Source organism: Mustela lutreola, chromosome 2 (assembly GCF_030435805.1).
Source record: "Mustela lutreola isolate mMusLut2 chromosome 2, mMusLut2.pri, whole genome shotgun sequence".
NCBI classification, from domain to species: Eukaryota; Metazoa; Chordata; class Mammalia; order Carnivora; family Mustelidae; genus Mustela; species Mustela lutreola.
In genome coordinates, this window is record NC_081291.1 from 57,057,468 (window position 1) to 57,072,745 (window position 15,278).

A 15,278-nucleotide genomic window follows, 5' to 3' on the forward strand; every position below is an offset into this window, starting at 1 on the left:
GGGTTCAACACTGGTGATCGTTCTCCCATTTCAAGTCTTTCATGCCATTTCCCGTTGAGGAGGTCACAGCGTGGTGGGGGTGGGGTGGAGGGACATGTGTTGCTCCCCCTTTCCAGGTTTGCCCTTGGTTCCCCAAGCTCCCTGATCTTTGGGCTTCCGTGGGTGGAGCCCCTGAGCCCCTGGTGGCCACAGTATCCATGATCTCACTCCTTACTTTTCTTTCTTTGTAACTATGATGACTGCACATTGAGCTATAGTGTACGTTAATGTAAAGTGATGTGCTCAGCACCGTCCAGCAGTAGCCACTGGACATGGGCCTCGTGAACACACAGGGTTCCCCTGGGGCTTTGAGGGGTCTGAAGGTGTGGGGCTCTGAGCATTGCCTTGTTTCTTTACCGCTAACTTCCCTATCCTCATGTAAGCATCTTGAGAAGTTCTAGACTCTTTGTCCTGCCCACACTGCTCCTTGTTCCCCACCCGCACCTCACTTTTTCTTCTTCTTTTTTTAATAAGTAGGCTCTGTGCTGGGTGTGGGAACCAGCACCAGGCCCAAACTCACGATACTGAGATTGAGATCTGAGCTGAGGTCAAGAGTTGGAGGCTTAACTGACTGTACCCGCTGAGCCCCCGCACCCCCCACCTCATCCTTTCTACCCTCTTTCTTCCAAGCACGTGCGCCCTGCGGAGGTCAGGCTGCTCATTCTGGAGAACATCCTTCTGAATCCAGCTTATGATGTCTACTTGATGGTGGGGACCTCCATTCGCTACAAGGTGCAGAAGATCAGGCAAGGAAAGATCACAGGTGGGTCACTGACTCAACATGGCAGAGGCTACCCTTTCTATCATTGTGGTAAAACGCCCATAACAGAATTACCATTTTCACCATTTTTAAGTGTGTGGTTTGGTGGCACTAAGATAACTCTCATTATCATGTCACCATCTCCTCCAGCCCTCTTTGGAACTTTCTCATCTTCCCAAAATTGAGACTCCCGTTTCCATTAAACACTAGCTCCACATTCGTCCTCCCCAGCCCTTGGCAGTGGCCATCTTTCTTGCTGTCTCTGTGACTTTGACTTCTCTGGGGACCGCAAATAAGATGAATCCTACTGTATTCGTCTTTTTGTCACTGGCTTTATCTCATTTAGCCATAATGCCCTCAGGGCTCATCCACATTGTAGCATGTACTAGAATTTTTTTTTTAAGGCTTAATAACACTCTAGCATATGTGTATTGATACTTGTTGAATGCTTACCTATTCATCTGTCGATGGGCGCTTGGGGTTGTTTCTAAGTCTTGGCTATTGTGAATAGTTTTACTAGGAGCATGGGTGTGCAAATACTCTTTTCAGGACACTGTTTTCGGTCCTTTTGGGTGTATATCCATCCGTTTGTTTGGAGAGTGTCAGAAGCTGTGAGCGTCTCATGGGAATGGGTTTGCCTTTGGTCTGCTGCTAACTGCCGGCCAATCTTGGCCAGCTACTGCCCACCCTCTGGGGCTCAGTTTCTCCTTCAGATACCTTGAGGCCTTTCTGCTTATGCTTTGAGGGCAAAGTTAATTAGTGGATATGGATTTGTTCTGGTAATTCTAGAACGCTGCGGACCTAGGATGCATTTTATATGGTGAGAGTTCTTAATGCAGCACCCATCCTCCTAAGAATTATTACTATTATTATCGTTTTAAAAAAAGTTTATCAATGTATCATGGCCAGAGCCCAGGAGGTCAAGGGTGTCACTCACCTGTCCCGAGGGCTTTGACATGTGTTGAGGCAGATGTCTCCCCCAGGTTGGAGGGTCACTCTGTCTGTGATGCAAGGTATTGTGTAAGAAGCACATAGATGCTTCCATATCCATGGAACTTGGGTTTTGTTCCATAGAGGAGGTCCTAAAAGACCCTGCCTCACCTGGGAGCAGTGGATCTGGGGAGCAGTTATAGTGTGAGAGAGCACTGTTCCCCTCAGACTGTGGAAGCTGGGACTAGGCTCCTTCTGGGTAAGAAGCAGGGCAGGGGCTCGTAGCCAGAGATCTGAGAGCTGGGCCCCAACCGGGGAGGGTAGTCAGCATGGTTAAGGGTGGGTGATTTAATAAAGAAGTCTTAAGAGCCCACCCTGAATTAGCTCAGGTGTCACAGTCCAGAGGAACAGCACATCTCAGGGGACCCAGAGAATTTGTGGGCTGGGTCACTGATCTACCATAGATCTCAAAGGGCCAGAACACACAAAAGATAGCCCAGGGCAGGAATTAGGAATGTCGTTGCCTCCCTTTCATTGATGGAGAAACAGGATCGAAACTTCCTCCAAAAATGAACACACCTGTGTGACTGATGGTTCTGGTTGACTCAGGTCTAGAGCGGCTTCCACAAGGAAGCCTCGAGACCTGAACCACCAAGGTCCACAGTGACCTAGTCATACAAATGGAGATTCTGCTCATTTGTTTTAGATGGATTGGGCTTGGGTGTTTTGTTTTGTTTTTAAATTGAAGTACAAGTCACATCACTGTCATTTTGAGTGAGTTGACTGGACAGGGAAGTGAGGACTGATGACAGGACAGGAGTGTGAATTTCTGCTGTTGCCTGTCTCGCACAGCACCCTGCATTGGCTTAGAGAATCCTAAGTTAGAGGCCAGTTACCCGGACTTATGAACATGCAGATCCTTACAACCCCAATTAATTTTTTCTCTTTTTGTTTTTAGTTTTCCTTCCTTAAAAATTTCTTTTTTCCTCTTTTCTTCCATGTCTTTATTTCCCTTCTGTCTGCCTCCCTTTGTTGGGTGGCTTGCTTTCTTGCAAGCCCGTTTTGTTTATTTTTTAAAGATTTTATTTATTTATTTGACAGACAGAGATCACAAGTAGGCAGAGAGGCAGGCAGAGAGAGAGGGAAGCAGGCTCCCTGCCGAGCAGAGAGCCTGATGTGGGACTCGATCCCAGGACCCTGAGATTATGACCTGAGCCGAAGGCAGTGGCTTAATCCACTGAGCCACCCAGGTACCCCCAAGCCCGTTTATTGAGCACCTACTCAGTACCATGGTTTGCTGGCTGCTGCATATGTCACCTGGGTTCCTGCCTTCCTGGAACACACAGCCCAACAGCCACTCTGACAGTTATTCTGCAAACATCTTACAAGTGGGGACAGAGGAGGGAGGAGAGGGGCTCTTAGAGCTCCTAACCAGGGGGATGTGTGTTGCTTTCAGAGCAGTGTTTCCAGCGGGTAGGCGGGGGGAGATGCTGGTCCTTCTCCTCAGTTCTTAACGGTGTTGGTGTTTGTGCTGCTTGAAGACATGATTGGCACAGTAACCAAATTACCGGACAGAACAAAATGCGGGAAGACCATGCTGACTAAGGGAATTGGTGTCTGAAAGAACTTGGGTGGAACGGTGGAAGGGACAGAGAAATGCACTGAGGCTGGGAGAGTCACCTGCTGAGGCTGGTGTCAGTGACCCAGGTGTCAAAGGGACTTGGAGTCTAGCACCCCCTTGAGCTGTGGCTACCTAGAACTAGCTCACATGGTCTGTGTGAGCAGGGGCTGGAGCCAGAAGCAGGGGAGTGAACTTCCCATCCTCTTGGACTGAGATCCTTTGCAGGAGCTCCATGGTCATCCCTGGAGCCTACCCTGGGCTGGGTGGTGGTGGCAGGGGATGAAAAGCATGTCTGGAGGGTCGGCCAAGATCAGGAGGGTCACAGAGCCTGGTCTCCTAGAAGCATGTGGGCCTCCTGGTTTACAGAAGGGCAGCCCTGGGGATGGTCCTTTACCCCTGCAGATGATAGATGGGCTGGTCCAGTGCCCCAAGAGCAGCCTTCCTATTTTTACAGATAGACAGTGACCCTGAACATCTGCAAAGCCTTCTGCATTCAGTGCTTTTCATAGTAGCGAGCTCTGCATTCTGAGAGGTGTTCCAGGAGTCAAGCCCCTTATTTTCCTTGTTTTAGGATTTTTTAATTATGTTGTCATGCAAGATCTTTTGAGAATCAGTATGTTCATTTCTCAAAATGGCCTCTTTGTCTGGAGAAGTCAAATAAGGGAGGAAGCTAGCACTTCATAAAACAGCATAAAGTAATACTGCTTGATTGAGCAATGGCATTATTTTCTTACGGTGTGGATCCTTGATGCCCTGCTGCCATATTCTGTACATATAATCCTCAAGAATCTCAGCCTAGTTTGGCTGGGCTTCCCCTGGGTAGAGAACGAGGAGACGGGCTGTGTATATGCTAGAGGATTCTCCATTCTAGCATGTGCTAGAATCACCCAGACAGCCTGTGCAAGCTCAGAGCTTCAGGCCCACCCCCCAGAATTTGTATCAGCAGCTCTGGGGTAAGGCCAGTCATTGGCAGCTAGTAGGTGACATTGATGGTCCATACTTTGAGGGCCCATACTTTGAGAACCCTCTGCTCTAGGGCAAATTCTTGGGGATTTATCAGAACAACACAGAAGACACCCTAAGATAGGAGGTGGACCAGTTGCCTCCCTTAGCTAGAGGGCCGGGATGTGGCCACGCCTACAGCGTACTGAGCAGGTTGCTTGGTAGGAAAGTTGAGGGACAGGACTGAGAGGGGTCAAGTAAAAGTGTTCCTGTGCTCTTTGTTTTTTTAGTTTTTTGGTTTTCTTGGTTTTTTTTTTTTTTTTGTCTTTCTGGGTTTTTTTGTTTTGTTTTGTTTTTTAATGTTCAGTTAGCCACTGTATAGTACGTCATTAGTTTTTTGTCATAGTGTTCAGTGATTCATCCTGCTGTCTTTGGTTTGAATCCCAGCTCCGCCACTCCCCCACTGGAGGACCCTGTGGGATTCTTGCCTCGATTTCCATAGCACCACCATCTTGAAGGTGTGGGCATCAGCAGTACCTGCGCCAGGGGTTGTTATGGGATAAAATGTGGTTATAGGCCCCTAAAGCAGCAGGCACAGTCCCGCCACATCTTGTTTTTGTGGACAGCAATAGCCATTTATAAGAGCGTTCGTGGTCACTACCCACAGGGTGTGGAAGACGGACAGCAAAGTGGCGGGTTTTGCAGGGTCCCTCATTTCCTGGGGAAATCGTTTTTCATCCCGGCCCAGACTGAGTGAGTTCTCTTCTACAACGTGACACTGAGCTGGGAAACCTTGATGGATGGTCAGGATGGTGACGGAGAACATTCTTTGCAGATCCTAGACTGAGCTCCCCAAACCCGGTGGAAAACCATGGACTGGTGCCTTTTTGGAAACCCCCCACTCCCAGAGGCACATGGCTCCACTGAGCCCCACTCTAGGCCCCTCGGTGCAGCAGCAGAATTCACTTAACTTATGGATTCTGCAGGGAGCCTACAATTGCTGTCAGAAGCTGTGCTTAATTAGGAAAAAAAAAAAAGCAGTTTATGACAGTCACTAAAAAACTGATTGCTTCTGAAAATTCATGGAGAGTGTCAGTTTTGTCCACGGGCACGGAGAATACTGTTAAATTTTAAAGCGTCGAGAAAATTATAACACTGTGTGTTAACTATACTGGAATTAAAAAAAAAAGTGTTGAAGAAACTAAGCAAAAAAAAAAAGAAAGAAAGAAAAATCAAGCATTCATACGGATGGTTGGGTCCAGGGATTTGGGGTGGGGTGGTGGTATTGGTTTGTAACGTTCCCTGTCTTTGCTCTTGTCTCTTCCACTTGGTTCTTTCTGCTTCTGGGCGGCCAGAGCTGTCAATGCCTTCCGAGCAGTATGAGCTCCAGCTTCAGAACAGCATCGCAAGCCCCGAGGGAGCCACAGGCCAGCCTGTGACCATCTTGGACCAGGATACGTCGACAGTCACCGCTGTGCAACTGGGACAGAGCAGCCTGGTCCTGAGCCACAGGAATATCCTTTTTCTAGCCCGGCTGCAAGTCCATATGTGCATCCTGCACAGGAGATTGGCCTGTTTAGGAGTCATTTTTCTCCCCAAAAGCTTGGCTCAACTAAAAATAACCCTGTTTTCCCTCAAGGTCTGAAAAATCAGAAAAGAACCGAAATAGCAACACGGCTGTGTGGCATCGCTCACCTCCGTGGGTGACTCACTGGAGAGGCTCTAGGCCAGGAGGTGGTGGTAGGAGCAGAGCCTCGCTCCTTGCCTCCGGAACCTTCCCTGGCATGGACAGCCCCATCCCAGGGGCCTGGCCAAGGCTGTTTTCATACCAGCATGTAGGTTGTCCCTATCCTAGCCTTGTGCGGGTAGTCTCCAGTGTCCCTTGCAAGAGATCCTCCCCTGCTGGTGTGGGAAATGTGCCGGGGCCTCTGATTCTGGAACATACTTTGTTCTACTTGGCCTCAGGCAAGAGGGTTTTTATCCTCTCTCCCATTCACATGATGTCTTAGTGGTAATCAGGCTGCCCTAGCCTTGCTGAATCCTGCCACCTGCTTTGTTTACCTTTGTGTGTTTTGTTCCTTAAGTAAGAATTCAGGTATCCGCATGCAGGGTGCTTCCAGGTTACCCAACAGCACCATCTACGTGGTTGAACCTGGATACCTGGGTGAGTCTGGTCATCATGGGTCCTCATGGATGTTATTGACAGGAGTTAAAAAAATAAATAAATAAAGGCAACAGCAGTTGCCCAGAAAATGCTTCACCCTGGCCAGCTCTGCCAGCTTTTTTGCCAGGGTTGTTCCCCAGTCCTTCTTGCATTGATGCACAGAAACAAGCAGAGGGTAGGCCAAGGTCAAGGTAGGTGGGTAGCTCCAGAAAGAGAGAAGTGTTTGGGTAGAAGCCAGAGGGTTTTGTCTCCTGCTTCCTATACCAGGGCTCTGTCCAGACCTGACCGTGGCTGTGGACATCTAGAGGTTAGGGGCCCCAGTGATCAGCTCAGTGACAAAGGAGCCTCTCAAGCAAGGAGACACTTGGTAAAAGTCTCAGTGGGGAAGAAGGGGAGGCATTTGACCAATGAGGAGGAAGGGAGGAGTCTGTGGTCATGGAGGACCTGTGGGGGCAGAGCCCAGGCCCAGAGCTGCTGTAACTGTTGAGTGCTTGAGAGATGTCTGGGACATATGTGTAGCCCAGGTCATAGAGATGATGCTCCCTTCGAGTTTCCTCCCTGTTGATGTACCTGTTGGGTGTACTGAATGGGTTCAGGCAAGAGAATATGCAGCAAATCCCTGGGTCCTCCTGTTAGCCACCAAACAAGCTTGCTGACTGATTCAGGCCTGAGCTGACAATGTTGAAACACCAGGCAGGGTAGCCCTGTGGGTCCTAGGAGCTTCATTCATTCAGAAAGGCGTCATTCAGATGTAGACTCACTGTGGATTCAGATGTAGATCTACTGAGGATTCAAAGGGTAGACCTACTGTGGATTCAGAGTGCAGATCTTGTGTGGATTCAGATGTAGACTTACTATGGATTCAGATGTAGACTCATTGTGGATTCAGAGGGTAGACCTATGGATTCAGATGTAGACTCACTGTGGATTTAAAGGGTAGACCTACTCTGGATTCAGATGTAGACCTATTGTGTATTCAGATGTAGATTCACTGTGGATACAGAGGTAGACCTGTGGATTCAGAGCGCAGACCTACTATGGATTCAGATGTAGACTCACTGTGGATTTAAAGAGTAGACCTACTATGGATTCAGAGTGCAGACCTACTGTGGATTCGGTTCATAACAGTTACAATGGATTCAGAGTCTAACCTTCAGTGGACAGGCTCAGGCTGAATGAGCCCTACAGCAGTTGGTGTGGGATATGCTCAGGTGGTGCTGGGGTGGCTGAGGGCTCAGCCCAGCATCTGCATCCCCAGGGCTGCTGGTGGGCATTAGGTCTCCCCGTGATTAGCAGCTGTTCTTTCTCCTTGGAGGAGTGCAGGTGAATAGTTTGTGGGGTCCTACCGGTGTGCCTGCTACCATCTTCTTCCTCAGGGGCATGTCCCTGTGGCCCAAGTGGTCAGGCTTTGTTGCCTGCCTGTTTTGTAGGGTTCACAGTCCATCCTGGTGACAGGTGGGTGCTGGAGACCGGCCGCCTGTATGAAGTCACCATCGAAGTGCTTGACAAGTCCGGCAACAAGGTCTACCTGTCAGACGTGAGTGCCTGCCTTGGGTCCCAGCGGGGTTTCAGTGAGGGATATGTCTCCTTGAGTGGCACCCCAAAGCTGCAGGGCCCCCATATAGGCAAGCTGAGTTCAGTGATTGCTGATGGTGCTGCTGGGTTCATGGGGGACAGCACCGTGACATCCCTCGTGCCTCTCTGGACTTTGTGAACCTGCGAATCTCTGCCCCCCTAGCCCTACCCCTGCAGGGTCCAAGTGGGGAGAGCAGGCTGCAGGCTCAAGAAGGTTCAAGAAGGCAGGGATGGGAAATAACATCTGCCAGCTGCCTTCCTGCTCCCTTGTCGTTGGCCTGAGACTTCATGGTGCTGAGAATCTGTCTCTGCCTGCTTTATGGAAGTGCAGGGAACAGTTCCTGACCTTTCCCTGCGGAGCCAGGAATACTTGTAACTGTCTAATACCCGTAACTGTGACCTAGGCCAAGCTTGGCTTTCTGGCTTTAGAAAGGAATGGCAGACATAGGACGACAGGAGTCTTGGCAGGTTTTGGTCCTTCGTGAGAAGTTCCCAGTATCATCAGCTAGAACGTCTGCGACCTTCCTAGGGAGCTCTGGGGTTTTAGAAGAAGGAAGCAATGTTCCCCCTTGGCAGCTTTGCAGGTCATTGCTTTCCTCGTGTTGTTTTACATAGACTATCGATCAACATTTTGGGGGGAAGAAAGCTCTAATGGATATTGGTGACCTTTTTGGTGTTTGCTGGTTTCCTCTTTGGAACCTCAGGGTCTGAGAAAGCTGGCGAAAGTAGGCTTTGGGCTCCCCTGAGCACCACATGGGTAATCACAGCAGGGCCATGTGGGGAGAGGGTAGTGGCCTGGGAGGGGGTCAAAGGCCAGAGGAGACAGAGCCCAGTTTTACATCTAGTCCAGCTGCTCTGCTGGTTTTGGAAACCTCTGGGCCTCAGGGGGCCCTGTTGCCGGGTCTGGCTGCTCTCTGTGGGTCACATTGCTCCTTTACTGCGTTCTGACTTCCAGACACACTCCCAGAAACACCTCTTTCACTCATCCTGCCTCCCTTCCAGAATATTCGCATTGAAACCGTGCTGCCTCCCGAGTTCTTTGAGGTGCTCACTTCTTCCCAGAATGGATCATACCATCACGTCAGGGCAAAAAAGAGGGGCCAGACGGCCATCGAGGCAGCCCTCACCTCCGTGGTAGACCAGGCAAGTCGGCACCTCCCTCCTCTGTCCCCTGCAGCCTCCCAGGCTGGACATGCGCTGGGGGAGCAGGGTGCCCAAAGTTCAGCCTGGTGTGCCACTCTTGTGGGTACCGTGGGGGTTGCCTCCCTGTCCCCCATGTCCACACAGGGTACCCCTCCTCCTTTGCCCTTTGCCAGCCTCTGTCAAGGTAAGCCTGCCCTTCTAGGATTGGGGTGGAAACCCTGTTAGGGAAACGGAGTTAGGCCCATGTGCCTAGCTGTGCCGTTTCCAGGAGTCATGAGCACCCTCTGGTTATTTTAGCTCTTGGATCCTTTAAAGTCTTCATTTCCCCCCTTCATTTAAAATGCCAGTCTCTTTTAGGCATGAGCAGTTTTTTATTGATTGGAACATTAGCACAGGTATTCTTATCTTCCTACCCTGCACAAAACCTGTCCTGGCCCCTTAACAGGCAGCAGAAAAGAATGGCCTGCAGGCCAGACTGCAATTCCTACCAGTCTGTCACTGCAGCTCCAGGGGCTTTGGGCAAAGTTGCTGCAGTGGCCCATGCCTCAGTTTCCCCATCTGTCAAGCGAGGGTAACCACAGCATCCCAGGTAGGGTGCTGAGAGGGTGAAGTCAAGCAGCATTACTTGCGTGGCTGTTCCAGAGCCCTGGGAAGCTGTCTCCATGGAGACAGAGAAGGCTCCAGGGTATCTAGCATTTTCCTTCCTGCTCCCAGACCATCAAGGAATCTCTTTGTGACCTGATCTCCAGGGAGGGGTGGGGGTCTGCTTGACTGGGAAAACCTCTAATGACCTGGTTGTCATGGTGACGTGTGGCACCCTCACCTCTCTGTAGGATGGAGGGGTCCACACATTACGGGTGCCTGTGTGGAACCAGCAGGAGGTAGAAATTCACGTCCCCATCACCCTCTATCCGAGCATCTTGACGTTTCCGTGGCAACCAAAGACAGGCGCCTATCAGTACACAATAAAGGTAACCGTGATTCCCCACATCTGGGTGCATTCCTTTGGGTGTTTCCTTGGGATTGGGGCTTTTCACCCCTCCTGTTTCTTTTACTATTACCTTCTAGTGGTTGGAAAGAATTTAAAGTCAGGGAATTATGCTTCTTGTATTTTCTGGGGTTTCTATCACAGCATTGTATTTTGGTAATCAGAAAAAAACCCCTGAAAAACAGAAAAGAAAGCATAATAAAACCTGGAATACAGATTTAACTTCCACCTGCATTTTTGTTGTTGTTGTTGTTTTTTAAAAACAACAACAACAACAACAAAAAAAGATTATTTTCTACAAATAGTGTAACTATTCCTGGAGAAAAATGTGAAATGTGAAATTCCAGGGAAAAACATCTCTAACTGTCACCTGTCAAGTGTTCTCAGTTTCTGATGTTCATGTGCCTGCCTGGCCTTCACTGGCAGGGACTGACTCCCATGGGGGCTTGAGTCCCCATCAGTGGCCAGTAGAGTGCCCATCAGTCCCCGCTGTCTCCCTGGCAGTGAGGACTGTCACTGGGATCTGCTGCCTGTTCACACAGGTGTCTCCCCTTCCTGGCCTCTCTTGGGCTCCGGGGTGGTGGCCCCTGACCTGGGAAGCCACTGGACTGTCTCTACTCCATGGTGGATGACCAGGAGTGGCAGGGGTATGTGTCAGGAGGGAGTGTTGGGCCTGGTCAGGGAAGTAGCTTCTAGCACCTGACTGTGGCCCAGGGTTCTCCTACTCCAGTCTGTAGGTGCTCCCTGATCTGGGGAGCAGGTGACACAGGTGACAGTGGGTGTCAGCCACAAGACCCCCAGATTATGAGGAGGAGAAACGAGGCAGGGCAGAGAGAATGAGGTAGGGAGATGGCCTCCAGCCAGATAGCCCTGATGCCAGGGTTTTCCATGGGGTGGGAGGCTGCTGACCATGCGAGTCAGAGAGTGAGACAGAAGGACAGACAGAAAGACCAAGTAGGTGGATTGATCTGATGGTTCTTCTCTGCAGGCCCATGGTGGGAGTGGGAACTTCAGCTGGTCTTCGTCAAGCTATGTGGTTGCCACTGTCACTGTCAAGGGTGTGATGACCACAGGCAGTGACACCGGACTCAGTGTGATCCAGGCACATGATGTGCAGAACCCGCTACATTTCGGGGAAATGAAGGTGAGACCTCAGGGGCCCAAAGCTCAGGATGGCAGTCTCTAGCTACCTCCTCACATCCAGTCCTCAGTCTTATACTTGGTGTTGGTGGTGGGCAGGGGGATGGATGTGACATTCCCCACCAGCCAGGGGATGGGACACAGAAGGGCCAGGGTCAGCATAGGTGGAATTTCTGGAAAGGAGATCAGAGAACACAGAAGACATGAGATATTCAAAGGAGTCATTCTAGAAAACTCCTCAGACCCGAGAGGTCTGAATCTCCAAATCAGAAGGGCCACTGAGTGTTGGTAAATTCGCAGTGAGAGGGAGGTGCCAGACTCCAGGACACCTGGCTCTGACTCCTTTCCTCTCCGTGTACTGGGGCCCTACACCTGGCTCTTCATCACAAGTGATGTTGGACCAACTCACTTAGCATAAGGCTTTGGGTGGGAGTGGTCACCGGCCACTGACCTCTGCCAGCCCCACCTTGGCCTCCTGACTTCTTGACCCTGACCTCAATCTGTCATTGTTACTTCATTGAGAGGAAAAGTCAAAGCTCCATATGTTATGTGTCCAATCCCAGCCTTCCCTTTTATTATTTGGAACATGGATGGACAGATGATTCTAGTCTTTTTATTTGGATCGCGTAGACAGACAGACAGACACACACACACACACACACACACACACACCCATCTAAAGATTGATCTCATTCTCGCATACAAAGTGTTGTAACTGAGACCCTTTAGCTACAGCATAATTGTGGAATATGACATAAACTACGACCACCTTGCTCCCTTCCCCTGCCCCAAGCTTCCTTATGTCAGCACAGGTGCCACCTTTCACCCAGTTGTCCAACCAAAAATCCGAGGAGAGTTCCTTAAGAGACAGTGTGTGTCATGGTTAGAGCCTGTTCTGGGACCAGGCTGCCCAGGCCAGACTCCATGGTGGGTGGGCAAGTCCCTTAACCTCCTGTGTCTTCATCAAATAGAGATTGCTAATAGAATCTTCTTAAAAAACAGGCTGAGGGGATTGAACTTAGCAACATTTTTAAAAAGAACCTGGACTATGGAAAGTTTTGTTTCATCGAAGTGTTAGCTGTGGGCAAGGACGCCTCTCGCCCTGTACTGTGACCTTCTTTATATTCCTCCAGTAAGCTGAGCTGCTGCTTGGCTTAGGATATTTGCACATACTGTCTCTTCTTCCTACAACGTCTTTCCCCCACACTTCTGTCTGGCCACCTCTGACATGCCCCTAAGGTCTGAGCTCCTGTGTCACCATCTCAGAGGGGCCTTCCTGGACAGCTCTGTCCCTGAACTCACTCCAGTCCCAGCACCCATGTCCTCCAAAGCTCAGTCTTCTTACTGACGCATCCTTGGTGCCCAGAGCATGGCAGCTCTTAGTAAATACTGGCGCGGGCCCTTCCTCTCGCATGGAGCCTGCTGACCTCTGTCTGCACCCCTGCCCTCCAGGTCTATGTGATCGAGCCCAGCAGCATGGAGTTCGCCCCGTGCCAGGTGGAGGCCCGTGTGGGCCAGACCTTGGAGCTGCCCCTGAGGATCAATGGCCTTATTCCTGGCGGGGCCAACGAGGTGGTCACCCTGAGCGACTGCTCCCATTTTGACTTGGTTATTGAGGTGGAGAACCAGGGCGTGTTCCAGCCACTTCCAGGTAAACCAGCACTGGTGAGTGGGCAGGTGCCAGACGGGGATCAGGCCAGACCGCCAAAGTTCTCAACATGGGCTGCCCCAGATTCCTAAAGGGAGGGCTTGAGGGTTACAGCATCAGGAATGGCATTCGTCCCTTGTCCCACCATCAGCAATGGTCTTGCCCACATGTGACCTGCTCTGTCACTGGGCTTTCAGAACCTCAGGTTCCACATCTCTAAAATGGGTGTCATCCTAAGTAGAACTGCATGTCCTCGTGCCCGTTACAGTGTCTAGATGGTAAGAGGAGCTCAGAATACACGGTCCGTAGGGATTTTGGCTGGTGACAGTCCTGACACCTTCGTGGCATGCAGGGTCCGACCCCCTGAATAGTCGAAGCTGTGCACATTGCTCTTTCCTCTTGGGCATGCTGGGCAGGGTTTCAGTGGTGATATAAGTGGTGATGGTGGCCACAGAACTTAGTTTAAGGGATGTCAACCCTACCAGGTGCAGTGAGCACTCAGTGTGTGTGACTCATCAGACTTCCTGGGAGTGTGGGAGGGGGACTGTGGTTGGCCCACGTGTCATGGGAAGAGACTGGGGCTGCCTGGCTGCCCAAGATCACACAAGGGCACAGGTGGGATGGGATAGAGACTGATGTGAGTCTGACACTGACCCTGAAGCCTTTTGTCCCCTGAGAAATGGTGCCTCGCAGGGGAGCCGGCCAGGGGCAGCGGGTCGGGGCAGTGGGGGGAGGTTCTGTGGACAGAGAAAACCAAGGACTGATAATTCACTGAGGGAAGAGGAAGGTTTGGGCAGGGTTAGAAGTCACAGGTGGGCAGGGTCTTTGTGGTCCCAGAGGTGGACACGTCTGTGGGGCACAGGCGCATACCGTGGCCCTGGGATGGGGACCTGTGGAATCATGAATCACGAAGGGCTTGGACTTCAGGGTCTAGCCAGTGGGGAGCCACTGTTGGTGGTTGAGCACAGGAGTGACCACTCAATCCCAACAGGTTTAAGAAGCTCAGTTGGCAGAGGTATTTGTAGGATTGCCTGCAGTGCTTGGGCGGCTTCACATGCCCCTGCTGTATTTGTGGTTACTCATGGAGACCTGTGAACCTGAAGCTATGCCAAGGAAGGGGGCAGTGTCTCTGAAAGGCCACTAAGCAAACCACGTTCACGTCCGTCCTTGGATGCTGCTGCTGTGCCCTCTCTGACCATCCATGGAGGAACAGCTTTTTGAAAATTTAAGTGTCCTTAGTGAGGCAACCATTTAGAATGGAGGAAGATCTCAGCATGAGGGAGAGAGAGGCTGGCTGATGGCTCCCCCTGTAGCACCCCTGATATGTGTCTGGGAGGAGAGTCTTCAGGCTGTGGCCCCAGGCACTAGGTCAGTGACCTCCTCCCAGGACCTCCTGGGAATGAAGGATAGGGTTGGGAGCTCTACAACTATGCATCCTTCTTCCATAAATTGGCTGCATGGTGGTAGACAAGTTGCCCAGCTTCTCTGAGCCTTGACTTTTCCATGTATAAAACAGGGATACTATCTTCTCACTTGCTGTGAGGATTACAAATGAACATCTCTCAGCCCAGTGCAGAAGGATTTTTCAAGGAGTTTGGTTCTAAATACCACAGCCAAGACCAAAATCCTGTGGCATCAAAATTCCCCTTACGAAGCCCCTGAAATGTCTCAGTGTAGAGCTGATTTGGCTTTGGAAAGCCTGTGTGTAGGATCCAGGTTTTATGAGAACTATGTATATTACCACCTAAGCCTCATCAGGGCAGAGGGATGATGGCATTGTGGAAATCTGTGGGACTAGAGACCAGGTGGGGCCAGCAGATCCCCCTGTTAGGTTTTCTTCTGTCTCAGCCTCTTTCCCAGGCAAGATTGCCCAGGTTGAGAGGACAAGCGATGGGACTTAGGTCCTGGTTCTCAGGAAGGGATGGCCCCAGGCTCCCAGCACCCTCTGGGTCAGTTTGAGGTTCCACTCTTTTCCTATTGGAGTTGGCCGCTGGGACCCCGTTTGCTCCTCGTCCTCAACACTGAAGTCCCCCTGAAAGTTCTGGGGCTGTAGGCACCAGGGAGCTTCCGGTGGAACCCCAGGGCTTTGGACTTGGCTAGGCTCAGTGCCCAGGGTGGCCACATCTCAGCTCTTGCTCTGCCCTGGCCCCTTCTCTGTTCCCAGCCTCAGCTGGTTTTCAGCAGCCTGTTCATGGGGCACCTAGTAAGTGCCGTGCTCTGGGGGTTCCTGGTAAACACCAGGGCGTGGTGTCACCTTCATGGCCCACACAGCCTAGCAAGACCCACCCTTCCGCAGGCAGTTACGTACCTGGAAGGGAGTGCGCCTGC

At 51.0% G+C, this 15,278-nt stretch overlaps 1 protein-coding gene across 2 annotated transcripts in view; it reads left to right on the plus strand.

Moving 5' to 3' along the window:
- Window positions 1-15,278, plus strand: part of NUP210 (nucleoporin 210) — a 103,106-nt gene that overhangs the window by 28,787 nt on the left and 59,041 nt on the right. For both annotated transcript variants that reach the window (XR_009350815.1, XM_059161870.1), the window contains exons 6-13: window positions 670-802; window positions 5,648-5,806; window positions 6,388-6,456; window positions 7,887-7,993; window positions 9,034-9,174; window positions 10,008-10,145; window positions 11,151-11,306; window positions 12,755-12,953. Coding sequence is in view for 1 of the 2 variants with exons in the window: in XM_059161870.1 (XP_059017853.1) it covers window positions 670-802; window positions 5,648-5,806; window positions 6,388-6,456; window positions 7,887-7,993; window positions 9,034-9,174; window positions 10,008-10,145; window positions 11,151-11,306; window positions 12,755-12,953 (1,102 nt within the window). In the remaining variant the exon portion in view is untranslated. The remainder of the gene's footprint in view (window positions 1-669; window positions 803-5,647; window positions 5,807-6,387; window positions 6,457-7,886; window positions 7,994-9,033; window positions 9,175-10,007; window positions 10,146-11,150; window positions 11,307-12,754; window positions 12,954-15,278) is intronic.